Consider the following 13,444-nt stretch of genomic DNA (forward strand, 5'->3'; position numbering starts at 1 on the left):
GTGGTGGGGGGGAAGGTGGAGAGAAGGAGGCTGAGGTGGAGAAAGGGAGGGTGGTTGCTCATCTGGTCTTTATTTCCTTTCCCTGTTTCTTAATAGTTCAAGCAAAGGGCCCATTCCAGCTAGAAGCAATGACAGTCTTGCTGTGGTATTTCATCTTGGAGGAGGACAGGCCACAGCTTGCTCTGTGTGCTAGCATCCTGGGAGCCTCCGCCACTATGCTGCTGTGGGGTGGGGAGGTCACAGGGGTGCGGGCAGGCCTTGCGTTGTTTTTGTTACAGCAGGAAGATTTCTAAAGGGGGGCCATGCTTTATCTATTGCGTAAAGCATTTCCTAGCTAGAAATCCTTATAACTGTATATGTGCTTGCCTTCTGCCATGTGGTTTTTGTTTACTTTTTTAAATGATGGATCAGTGGAGACGTCACAAGTAGTTAATGGAAAACGACATTTCTGACTACTTTAACCAACTGGGTTGTAGGGAAAACATAACGTATGAAAGAGACAACATCTGTTAAGCAGAGCCTTTAAAAAAATGGCCTCAAAAGGTGAGGTCAGGTTCACCAGTGACAGACCTGTGGCAGCCCTTGTTCAAAACCCTTATCTGAGAATTGTGTTACTCAAGATTCATGCGTACTGCTCACTTTTGTAGTAACAAACATTAATTACACTCCCAGAACAGGAGGTACTCTAGTACTGCCCGTACTCCAGATGAAAAATCGGAGCACAGAGAGATCAAGTCACTTGTGCACAAACCCACAGAATGAGGCTGTAGTTGAGCCAGAAATGAAGGCCAGGCTTGCGAGGGGCCAGCGCAGCGCCTTAACCGCAAGACCACATTCTCCTCGTTACAGGCACCCTCCTGTTGGATTTTTCTTACTGTAGTTATACCTATTCTTATGCAGGGCGCAGGATATGCCACAAACCAGGTCTTGAATATCCTCAAGGATTTAGTGGGTAGTTGAAAGAGATCCTGTCCCTTTCACGGCAGAAGGAAGGAAGAAGGCTGAGTTCTTCTAGAAACATCCTTTCCCCTGAAAGTCATCCTTATCGTCTTAACAATATTTCCTTTGCTTTCCAAGAGCTGTTTTGAAGAGATAAAACCTTAACAAGAGCAAAAGCATTTCTAGTTCAGGCTAAAAGAAAACCATTATTGTTGTGATTCATACACATAAGAAGGAAACAAGAAATGATTCTGTCAGTCCAGAGGGTGCAACAAGCAGCGTAAAGTTGAACCAGAGCAAAACAAGCCATTTCCTGAACGTTAACACTGCTAAAGTTGCATTTCATGTTTCATTGTGCAATTGTATTGAATTAAAATATTCTCTGCTTTGCTGCCTTCTCCTCTGGCCTGCCTCATGTGTTCTCATCTTCCCGGTGCAGTACCTTCCCCTGCGTACCCCCTTGCCCAGCCTGCAGAGAGCAAAGCACCCATCCTTTGCCCACTGTCAGAGCACAGGACGGGGACTATTCAGGAAACTGCATAGGAACTTGAGAAGTTTCTTAAAAATGTCTTTCTTAATTAAAGGATATTAAAATATCTGTTGTATCAGGTTGACCTTGCTATGGGCTACAAATTTTTAGGATAGAGGAAAAAGCAGATAATGCTTTAGGATGATGCAGTTTCATTTGGAAACTAGGCAAAGGAATTAACGCTATTTTCAGATATATGAACGATGTCAAAGTTTTTAGTTGAAATAAAATCATTATTTATTGTAATTGCCTCATTAATGTCATCAGAGTCCTACAGACCGCTCTGTCTCAGAAGAAAAAGTACCTTAGCATAAAGCAGCAGTTCCTCCTGACATCCCTGGCCATTAACAGACTGTGTTTCTAACGAACGAGCAAAAGTAGCAGATTCCCAGGTTGAGGTTTCTCGGTAAGATGACTGAGGCACTGAAGTCCCTCCCAAAGTACTTTCAGCAAGTGTAGCCCAGCAGGTATATGGTGTGGAGGAGAGGCACAACAGGTCCAGATTTACCAAAGAATAAAGGCACCAAAAGATATAGATAATCATACAGCAGGATTTTACAAAGCCACTTGAGCAGCAAAGAAAGCTATCTCCCATCAGCACCTACAGTCCTCTATACTTCATACAGGCCCTTTCTCTATCTACTCCCCTTTGTACATTCATGCCAAAGTTACATCAAGCTGCACCCAGCATAAGATTAAGCTACAGTAGTTCATGAGGAGTAAGCACAAAATGTTTTGCTAATTGCCATGTCTGCAGTTAAAGCTCCTGTGCAGCTTTCATGAACGGTTCAAACAGAAAGCCAACACTATTATTCTGCATGTTTGATGTGAAAAAAGTATCAGGTTCTCAGCTGAAACATCAACCAAAAAGCAACACAAGCTCTACGGACACCACATAAATTGAGGAATTCCCTGATCCAAATCCTCTCTTGAAAATTTGCTTTACCCAAATAATGGCACACCCAGTCTAGTCTGGCCAGTCTTCTCAGGTGATTTCTTTACCTGGACACTTAATAAGGAGGGAAATACTATCACAGGATCTATTGGAGATCTGCAGCTGCATCTCAGCATCACAATCCAGTCCAAATCTCTTCAGGTTGAGACTTTGTCTAAGCACATCTCAGAAAAGCAATGAAGCAGAAGGCAATATCCCACATTTTGAACAGGGCTTCAAAAGCACCTGCCCCTCACCTAGATTTGCAATAAAATGACCTCCAGTGACATCTATTGGCTTTCCTATCTGTTTTGCCTCTGGAGGGGTCCTATGGGGAGGCAAGGGGGCTGCCAGAGCTACTCCACCGTATTTTGAAGGACAGAAGATCACCATATTCAGACCTGTCAGCTCATGGCTACAGCAGTGCCCAGCTGTGCCACATCAGCCCTGGGAGAAATCTGAAACTCACATGAAGTCATCTGAGGTGGGCCAATTAAACAGGTCCAAAAATATGAGTCTTGACCTCAGCTTGGAAGAGGTAGTACCTGATTATAGCAAGGGTGTGACCCTCGCTGCTCCAAAACTCTGATTCCAACTACTGAAAAAAATGCCAATATATTTAATACAGCATGCTACCAGAGGAGAAGGGGGAGGGAGAGAGGAGGCAGCTATTGCCATTGTATGTTTTCAAGCAATGGATGAAGAGGGACAAAAGGGTCCACACATCAGGAAACTATTAAAATGAATACATTCCTAGTTTCTTCATAATTAATTCAGCATGGCCAATTTTGTATCAGAGAAGGGGAAAGAAAGATTTCAACCACTTCCTTTTATCTCAAGCTGTTTGGAAGAATATGATCTTGTAACACTGAAAAGAAGTGCCTCACTGCATCCCAGCAGGCGACTGTAATTTTAACTCTTCCACATGCCTAATTTGCTACGTAAATCCCTATTTTCTGTATGACATACAATACTTAAATTATACAGCAAAGACCCAAGTTCATTTAGGCACTACCCATCCCCACTCTCTAGCCCCACCCCCTTTTTTACTTCATATTGCATTAAGAAATACATTGAAAACAGTTTTCACTAGACAATTCCCTAAGAGAATTTTTTTCAGGATGATTGCTTCATTTATGCGAGTTAACATTTGGTTCATATTTTGACGGTTATCTTCACATGCATAAGAACCGGAGACCTATTCTTTCCCTGTTCTTGAAATTGTAGGCTCTGGGTTAGGCCAAGTTACGCAATACTTTCAAAAGAAGATTCATTAGGCGGCTATTTATATGCTCAAGTAATTCCATTGTTTTCAAGGTCCTACAGGAACAAATGTATTAAAGCTCTGACTGGCCACAAGTATAGACAGTCGGTTTGGGAGCTCTTTCACAGTCATTCAACAAGCAAAGAGTAGCACGCACAGGTAAAACAAGTCCTTGAAGTACAGTTAACCAAGATAATTATTTGCAGCTTTCCTTAGTAGAAGATTCGGGTAGGGTTCGTCGAGCTCTGTGGCTCTGAAAGTCTACCAAACACATTAAACACTTGATCGTTGTTGCCCTGTATGTAACACACAATGTAACTGAATATGTAAGCGCACCATTTGAAATCCTAAAACCTGGAAAACCTATGTGAACATTCAGCAAACAAATAAAATATGTCTGAGGTTAAATAGGAATGTGAATGCAAGGAGAGTTTCACCTACTAGTAAGACTCCACTAACAAGCTTCGTCTAGAGAGACCATGTTTCTGTGCAACACTACGCACCCACATTTTTCTTCTATAGAAGAATTGACTGAAAGTTTTGTGGATGTTACTTGCTCGGTATCTTCTAATAGCGCTTAGCTGGCCCAGACAAAGTTCAAGGTGCCTGCATGCTACACGAGCTACATCATCATACGTAGCCCAAAGTGATTACACAGTGCCACAAGAATGGCAGAAGCGGTAGGGAACAGCAGAAGGGCTTCTCCCCACTGCATCTGAAGAGCTGAGGTACGGTCTGATTGCATGGCTTGACCAAGACCAGACGGAAAATCTGTTAGGGCTGCATACTCAATCCAGGGGTTGGAAGTCCACCACCAGCCCTGTCACCACATTACCATTCTTCCCAGATACTTTCCTATTACACCACTTGCTTATGTCAATAACTCCAAGTCTTTTTTTATTAAGACAGAAGCCTATGAAAACAGCATACTATAATTTAATTCATGCAGTTGTTTTCTCAGACTGTATGGTACTGAGCTTTTACATGTTTTCTATCACCGTATTAGCTGCAGAGTGATGACTAGGATTTGCAAAGAAGGAAACCCACACTATCAACTTCTCTGAGCATTCAGTGTTTAGTAATTGACACATCAGATAGTAACTAATATTTGGCAATTCCACAAATATTATGCTTCAGACTGATGCAGCACAGAAATGAGTATTATATTTATTGTCACTGGAAGTATCAGGAATTTAAACCACTGCATTCATAGAAACAAGCTTGTTCTTCAAGGCAGTTAAAGCCTAAGGGCGGTTGTAATGATCAGCTCCATCAGGCATTTTGTAGCAGAAGAAAAGCCTTTGTTCCAAAAAGCATGGCTGGGATTCTGAAAAATCTGCAGACCCAGATTTTGATTTAAATGTTAGAATGTTTGCCAAGCCAGCTTCTTGGATTTCTAGACTTTGATCAGCATGTCCATGACAACCATGCCTATTGCTTTAATCATTATCAGAAACCATGTGTGTGTTATTAATAACAAATTCTGCCAAATCTTTCTCTTGGTTTGCCATTGTGGAAATGAGATCAAAATTGCAGTTAACAGACAATATGTTGACAACATTGATTTTTTCAAAGCAACCAAAAGCTGTATACTCATATATTAAAATGACAAACATCAAATTGGTCTTCTGCCATTTCAAAATTTACCTGTAAAAGTTCACTGACACAGCTTAATAATAGATAATTTTAAATGTTTCCCAAAGAGTAAGACTTGGGGAGTGAAAATGTTTTTAACAGCAGAAATAGGGCATTTGTTCAAGCAAAACAGACTAACGTTATTCTGGATTGCATGCTATACATGTTTTGTTTAATGCTTTTCTCTGCGAGAATTTTGTTCCATTCTGAACACTACCCTGCTAGGAAGGCACCGACTGCAGGGCCAAGAAAGCAGAGGACTATGGTGATGCTCAGCAGAGGTACACGTATGAAGATGAAATAAAGAAAGAAGAAATGCGTGTGGGAGCAAACTTCTGTATACACTCGACTGCGAAATTATCTTCCACATAAGGTGACTGAATATACTACTAGCAAAAGCACAGTACGCTGTGAGCCCTGGAGCAGCAAGCAGACGCACAGAGAGCCTGAACAGTCTTACCTGCTCCTAATTCTACATTTCTTTGGGAGGTCAGTCCTCAGCTCCAGCAATTTGTTGCCTCCTTTTCCCCAGCCCAACAGTCCCCTGACAGCAAGCAGGAAGGCTACAGTACAAATACTGCCCTAGAGAAGAGGTGCTGAGAAATCCTACCAACTTTATCAGATGCCTGACTGTAATAGTTTCATTATTTAGGACCTCGGTACAAAGCCAACTCTAACCCCGATTAGGTTTTAAGAGCAGAAATACTACAAGTGTGAGATTCCAGATCAACAGTAACAACTGATGAGCTTTAACCGCCTTGAAGAACAAGCTTGTTTCTATGAATGCAGTGGTTTAAATTCCTGCTGCTTCCAGTGACAATAAAAGCCGTACAGCAGAATCCCCACAGTCAGAGGCTGAAGTAGCCCTAAGCCTTGTGATGGACAAGGCACCTAAGAAAATCCCAGCTGAGTAAAACACATACTGGCCTCCTCTGTTAAGCTACACAAACAAGTTTTCACGTTTCCTTTATTTTTCAGCCCTGCTCAGTTATAGTTTTATTTGTAGTAAGTCCTTAGTCTGGACTATCCAATACATCTAAAAATCCCATAATATCTGTTGTTCAGTAAATCAAATAGAAGCTTTTGTTTAAATAGTAACGCTGTAATGAAAAGTCTGCTTTCTGACAGTTTTCCTTTAACTAACCCCGTAGCAAGACTTCTCATCATATCACTAATACACAAATCATACTAGAGACAAGAAGGCTGAAACAAAGCATCAATTTGGTTTCTGTATCCCCCAGATGCTCTTCCTATATTGCATGTATTAATTAAAGATGTAGCGACAGTTCATTTAAATACCTCAGAAGGCTCCAGCGTCACACATCAGCAATATCATACACCAACAACACGGACTACAAACAGCAAGGAAAAATAGATCAGCTGTGTTAGAATTAATTTCCTAAACATGTAACCTCTCTGTCTATTCTGTTGATACTCAGATTTAAATGAATGCAAAAGTCAGGAAGGACAAAGAAAAAACTTGACTGATGTAAGGATTCCCTTTTATGTGCCATTTTGGCATAGGCACATGAGTGTGTCCTTGTTCTCTACACAGCGCTGAGAAGGGTCAGAGGACTTCAGCAAATTTCCCAACACTCTATAACTTGGTGCAGAGTCAGGACTAGAATGCCAGGACACCCAGTACGCCAAACCAGCCCTAATACATTCTTTTTATTTTCTAATTGAACATTTGGGTACACTATCATCATCATTAATGTTTCAAAACTACGCATGTACAGTAGCGCAAAATAAGAGTGCTAGGGGGTTTTTTAATGCCATCTTCTAGTTGTGCTTACAACAGGGAGTGTCGGAGGGCTCACATTTCAAAATAGAATCCAGCCCTCACACTCCCACTGACCACTTGGGAGCCGGTCAGTGCATCAAGCTGTTGTTTGCTGTTATCACTTTTCTGCTTTATGTGATGAAGCATCCTCATAAGCACACCCTTACAGAGCTCTGCTAGGAAGGGGATCCACCTACCAGTGTCATGTGAACTTTATCTTCCCCCGTACTGTGTGCCTTTCAGCTGCGTAACACAAACTCGGGGGAAGACAGAAGTAGTATGTTGAATAAATTGTTCCTTTGCATTTCACTTTGAAGGACCTCTCTGCCTCGTGTTGTTTATAATGAGTCTAGTTCTAAGCAGGGCATTTGTGTGTGTGTGTGTGGAGGTGTTTTGGTTTTGCTGACTGTGCAAACTGAAACTTTGTGCGAATTGTCTAGGGAAAGCAAAGAGTCCTTTATTGTGTCTGTCACTGCCAAGTGATTTGGCAGATTCCTCTGTGAGATGCACAATCCCATAGGTTGAAAGAGAGCTTGGCTGGCCAGTGACCAGCAGAAAAGCTCAACTTAAACACTTTAAAAATCTTATGGCCAATTTGTGGTTTTGGCTGAATAAAGGGAAAGGATGAAAAATAGAGGCAGCTGGGTGTCAGCGAAGGACGGAACATCGATGTCATTTTCATTGCTGTGCCACACAAAAGTACTGGCTTCATACGTATGTTGGATCTAGCTAAGGTAAACACGTGCACTGGCTGGGTAAATCTGCAAAGATGGTTTCATTTGTCTTAGCGTCTGTCTGGAAGACCAAGGTGTATCAGCAAGGTCCTTTCATTTGACTAACTGCTAGTGGACAGAGTACCCAGCCAGGGCTTTTGCAGAATCCGTGCTGCTTCCTGAATCCAAGGCGAGAGGGAGTCCCTTAGGTCCTCTAATTACCACCACCAGCCCAAGGCTGGCTTCAGCTTGTGCCTGAGGACCACGAGGAGGGAAGGGGCTCTGGGCCGCCACAGCCGCCAGCCCAGGGGTGCCTCAGGGAAGGACGGCTCTCCCTTCTGCACATTGCCTCCCGATTTCCAAAGTCAAAGCAGCACAAAGAACCTGTTGTGTCAGCCACCTGGACACTGAGAGACATGTCAAAGAATGGCTAGATTCTGGTCCTTCTAGAAAAATCTGTTTGGTTTTAATCATCCCCAAAGGCCTGCCTGTCCTGGCTGCATTAAATAACCCTTGAAATGTCGGAGTGAAGATACGTACAGCTGTCGGAGAGCCATACAGTCACATAGCAGGAGAAATGCTGGGAGCTTTGGTTTGATAGAGTCTGCCTCTCAAATCAGCATGTAAACCATAAAATTGTCAACCCCCCAGACTAAAAGAATGCTGAAAACTTAAAGACCTTGACACATTACAGTTTGTAACCTAGTTTGAATGTTATTTAAAGTGCGGTAAAACAGAGGTCCCACCAAGCTTTTGCAGCCAAGGGTAGAAACCGCACCAAAGACTGCCTGAGCCTGAAGGCAATGGGACAACACGGTAACAACAAAACGTTTTGCCATTGTGAATAGGGGCATATCTTTGCCTGGTTAACTCAGAGGATAAAGAAACCCTTATCTGCAGAAAGAGTAAGAAAAGATAATGCTTAGTGACCTAAACACCAACCAAGGTTTATTATTAAACACCATTCAAATCAAGCCAGGGTGAGGAGGAAGCAGGAGATTAATAGTTTAAACAAGGTAAATGCCCCATTTTATAAAATAAGAGACTTTAGGTTAATACCAAAGGACAAAATGTGTCTTCTTGCTCTTTTTTGGCACTTGGTTAAGAAAAACCTTTGGTGAAAACAGTTCTTGCCCTCCAGCTGGATGAGTACTAAGACACCTCTGTCACACAACGACCGGGTGCTGGAGCACCCTGCCGAGCAGGGCTGGCTGCTTCTGCGCCAAGGAGCAGGCTGTTTCTTGGAAATGTTTACGCAATTCAACTGCGCTGCTGCTGAAGCCACAGAGACTTAAAAAAAAAAAAAAAAAAAAAAAAAAAAAGGGAAAACACCCAGCCTCAGACCTCTCAAGCCATTAGTGTATCTCACTCAGGTTTTGCCTTCTACCAAATACTGTCAAATTTCTGTTTTGTTTGGACCTGAAGGGTGGAGGGAGCTGGAGAGTTGCCTTTGCTGCTGTCAGTGCTTCCTAATGATGTTTCTTACTAGACAAAATGAGCTCGTTTGTTTGAGAATCCAAATTCCCTGTGGGGCACAGTTTGGGAAACTGAAGATATGGGAAGGAAAATAATATCTGTCAGGGCAAAGTATAAACATCCATAAAGCAGAATAACGAAACACCTACAGAGAACGTTGTAGTTTTGCCAGCAAACTAATTAAAATCACTGACAGGAGGGAGCTGTGACAGCCGAAAAGTTAAAAATAAATCAGAAGTTTAGTCTAGCAATTATAAGAGGAAATTACCGCCGGAGTCAGGGCTCCTATGTTCTTTTCCCAGTTCTGCTTCCGATTTACTGAGCAAATTGGAGAAGAAAGATTTTAAAAGTAGGTTCTAATTTGGAAGGCCTCCGTTCCTGATGCCCAGCTGTACACACAGAGGACTTAACCAATTAGCATCTTCAGTTCCCTCCTGTGCGTTTGTGAGGGCAGAGCATTGCAGGGCATTGGCATCTTCTCTGAAGTCAGCTCCCTGATGTGGAGAAACCTGCAGTTACCAGCCCGCTCAACATGCCCATCTCTGAAAGCTCCCAATCTGTGAATTGTGGCTAGTGCAACATATGGCTGTGGGAGTCCGATGCTTAAAAGTTCTTTATGGCTGCCATAACATATTGCAGTGGGAGTGTTATGTGTAAATACTGTTTGTAAACATTTACAAGACTTCTCAGAAGCACTCTGTCTCCATAGTCAGCGCTATTACTTTTGGAAATAATACACTCTGTGACCTGCACATTTTCTGAAAGGACTGCCTCTTAGCAGGGGCAATGAAGCTGCATTTCTAGGTCTGACTGCAGGAGGAGTTTAAGTAGAGTGCAACTGAAACTGACAATCAGAAATAACTTGTCTGCTGTTCAATAATGTAGCCCCAACTGAAGCTACAAATAAAGCAATCTGTGACACCTCAGGAGGAGGGGGAATGTCTCTTGATTGTAGGAGCTTTCTGTACACAGGGTTGCTGTTCAATTCCATGAGAATTTATAAATGAAGAGAGTATGTGGCTCCTTCTTATACTGACCTGAGTTGTGCTACAAAGTCCTCAGAGACACAGCCAAATTAAGTGTCCAGAATAAGGATGTCTCCGTAAATTGACCTTTTCCTGACCAATATACAGTTACAGTCTCCCATCCTTATCAAGGGACACCATGGATCAGAGGATTACACTCTGGGTGGCTGCCAACACTCATTTAGTCATGGAAGTCCGAATGTTTCTCATTATACCAATGGACTGTTTGGGGTTTTTTTTCTTTTGTGCAATAGTTCTGTAAATATATGCATCCTAATGTCAGCTTCATTTTTGCTTTGAGCCAGAATATTTACAGTGGCTTGTCAGACTGAGTGTCATGAAGCAAATTATTATAGATGTTTGCCTATTTATAACAGAGGTTGCTACTGCATCTGATCTTTTAAAGAACAATATTGCTATGCACGAAAAATAGACAATGCTGTGCACTGATGCTACAGAAAAAAGAAAGAGAGAGGATAGAGTAGGTTTGGTGTCCTCCTCCTCTTCTGCCCACCAGTATGCAGGGGGTAGTGTGCTCAATGTTCCTTTCCGTCTTTCTCCCACAAGGTTACCCTGGAGGTAACACAGTGTCCCCCATGTCCACCAGCCACGGGAGCTCGAGTCTCAGAGCTCCTACCAAACTCAGGTCTTCTGCCAACCACCTCCATTGACCTGTGTTTTCACATAGAAAGCAATTTGGACCTACACGCTGAGAAATCATACAAGCCCCCGAAACATAAACAAACCATTTCCCAGCATGATGAGTCATTTTACTTTTCTAGACTTCATGTGGGATCCTTAAGAATATATGTTCAGTGTCACGAGTGTTACAAGTCATCTTGAACTTTTGAGTATTTCTTACAGAAGTAACTCTCAGTACTGTTAAACTCTGGCTTCAACATACGAACTCTTCATTAAGGGAATATGACCTTCATGTCTGCTGCTGGTACCTTTTGCCTAAAGTTCCCTAATAAAAAAAACCCCACCCTTACTTTCCTACTACCTCTCCCACACCCCTTTTTGGTCATTCATTGCTACCTCCCTTTGTTTTGTAGGCTCGTCCAAAAGGAGAAGGCCTGACACCATACCAGGGCAAGAAACGCTGCTTTGGTGAATATAAGTGCCCCAAATGCAAGAGAAAATGGATGAGTGGAAACTCCTGGGCTAACATGGGACAAGAATGTATCAAGTGCCACATTAATGTTTATCCTCACAAACAGGTAGGAGAAGTGCAGACCTGCTGGCATACAGGCTTGGAATTAGGAACGCTCTTGACTTTGCAAAGCATGGGTAAGACTTACAGAGGACTTGACATGGACTACAACATGCCACAAAAAATTGTTTCCCTGACGAGATGCTGTTGTAAGTCCTGGAAATCAGAACTGCTGTCATCAGAACTGGAAAATCTGAGCGCCGTATTTTTCAGTAAAAATACCTCCCAAATCTTTACCTGCCTTTATTATAGAAACAGGCTGTGGGGCCTTATAATCTGAGATGGAGTAAAGCAAGTTTAGCAGCAGCAGGGCTCCTAGCTCTTCTGAAGCTCTTCATATTTACCCCAATTTAATGTTTCATTCCACTGGTGTCAGTGGAGTTACTTCCCATGCATACTACTTTTTTCACCTGTTGAAATAAGATTGAATTTGGTCAAGGGCCCTTGTCTATTTGTAAAGATTAGTGATGAAAGAACAATACTAAGATGACTCCTGCCTACAGAATTCCTTGGTTAATGACAGTAAAACAAGACAGCCTGGTTAAAGACAGGTTTCTCAGTTTCCATAATACCAAGTGATGCCCCAAGCAAAGAGCTTCGAAGAAAGTCTTTTATTAAGCTGAAAGGGTCAAACCTAGAAAGTAGCTCTGCCAGGAAAGCTGCACCTGCCACCCTGCCAGCCACAGCTCACGTGGTACACACAGCCTTTCCTGCGCCCTGCAGATTGCAGTCGCATCTATCCCTTGAGGTAACTTCCTGTGTTTCCAGCTTACGATGGTAAAAACTACTGTCAGCTCCTGCTTGTGTCCCATCAGAACCGGTCACAAGCAGTCAACCAGGTCAGTGGTGTTTACTGGGAGACAGACAGACCAACTGCACAAGCTTATACCCCTTGTTTCCCTGAGAAACCAGGCTACAGACTGGCTGTCAAAGCTGAATTTTCATGCAGAAAGTCACTTTTGACAACCCCACGAGAAATAAATTTGTCCATCATAGAAAAATTTGGGAGCAATTTCATAATATTGCAGAAAATCTTTGTGGATGGAAAAGGTGAGAATTATTTTTAAAGAGTTTGGGAGGTGTGATTTGCCTCAGGTGTAATTTATCCTAACTGAATCTCAGTAATAAATAGAGCTGTGCGTGGGTCAGGTTACCTGCTGCCCACTCAGAGACCGCTCAAACCGTAGACAGATCATTTGGATGCAATAGGTGCAAAGGAAATTCCATCATGAGCCTTAGGTGTCTCATTAGTTACCTAAGTGCTTGCAAAATTCCTATAAAAACTCTTTCCATGGGTTCATAAGGAACACTTCATAGCATTTCATGAGATTTTGGAGGGGAGGGTGTCAGGAGAAAAAAGAAATCCTAGAGAAGGATACTGTGACTTTATTATGACAAAAAGGCTGAGGAATATTGAAATTCATTGCAACAAGCAGGAAGAGGAGATACAGAGAAGTTTATTAAGCTTTATCCCATGCAGGAATATCAAATCAACTGTATTTCCTCCTCTTGTATACACATGCATATTCATCTAATCCTAAGGGCAAGATTTCACTCAGTTTTTACAGCAACATTGCATCCCAATATGCAGCCAAAATACTGGTTTAGAATTGCTAGTACCTTGAAGCAACACGGATTGCGGTTAAAATGTAGTGTTTGAAGCCTGCCACGCTTGTGGCAGAAGCTTTGGTTTAAACTTGACATACTTTACGAGATTATCATCCCTTCTTTCTGTCATGGAAATTTTTCTACTTTACAGCAGACTTGTACAATTCTCTGGCTGAGCCAGTGAATATCTGTGTTTCTGTTGGCCAGCTGAGATGTGATCCATTCCCCTTTCTCTGGGCTAATGCCACTCTGATTCCAAACCTGAAAACAAGAGGTCATCTTTAGAAACTACAGACAAAACTGACGGGAAACTATATTGCAAGTG

The 13,444-nt window shown here is 42.4% G+C and overlaps 1 protein-coding gene across 2 annotated transcripts in view; it reads left to right on the top strand.

The window, feature by feature from the left end:
- ZCCHC24 (zinc finger CCHC-type containing 24) overlaps nucleotides 1-13,444 on the top strand; it is a 114,504-nt gene that overhangs the window by 87,800 nt on the left and 13,260 nt on the right. For both annotated transcript variants that reach the window (XM_055720392.1, XM_005433575.3), the window contains exon 3: nucleotides 11,354-11,518. In XM_055720392.1, coding sequence (XP_055576367.1) covers nucleotides 11,354-11,518 — 165 coding nt within the window. The remainder of the gene's footprint in view (nucleotides 1-11,353; nucleotides 11,519-13,444) is intronic.

The sequence above is a fragment of the Falco cherrug genome, chromosome 9, assembly GCF_023634085.1.
Source record: "Falco cherrug isolate bFalChe1 chromosome 9, bFalChe1.pri, whole genome shotgun sequence".
Taxonomy (NCBI): Eukaryota; Metazoa; Chordata; class Aves; order Falconiformes; family Falconidae; genus Falco; species Falco cherrug.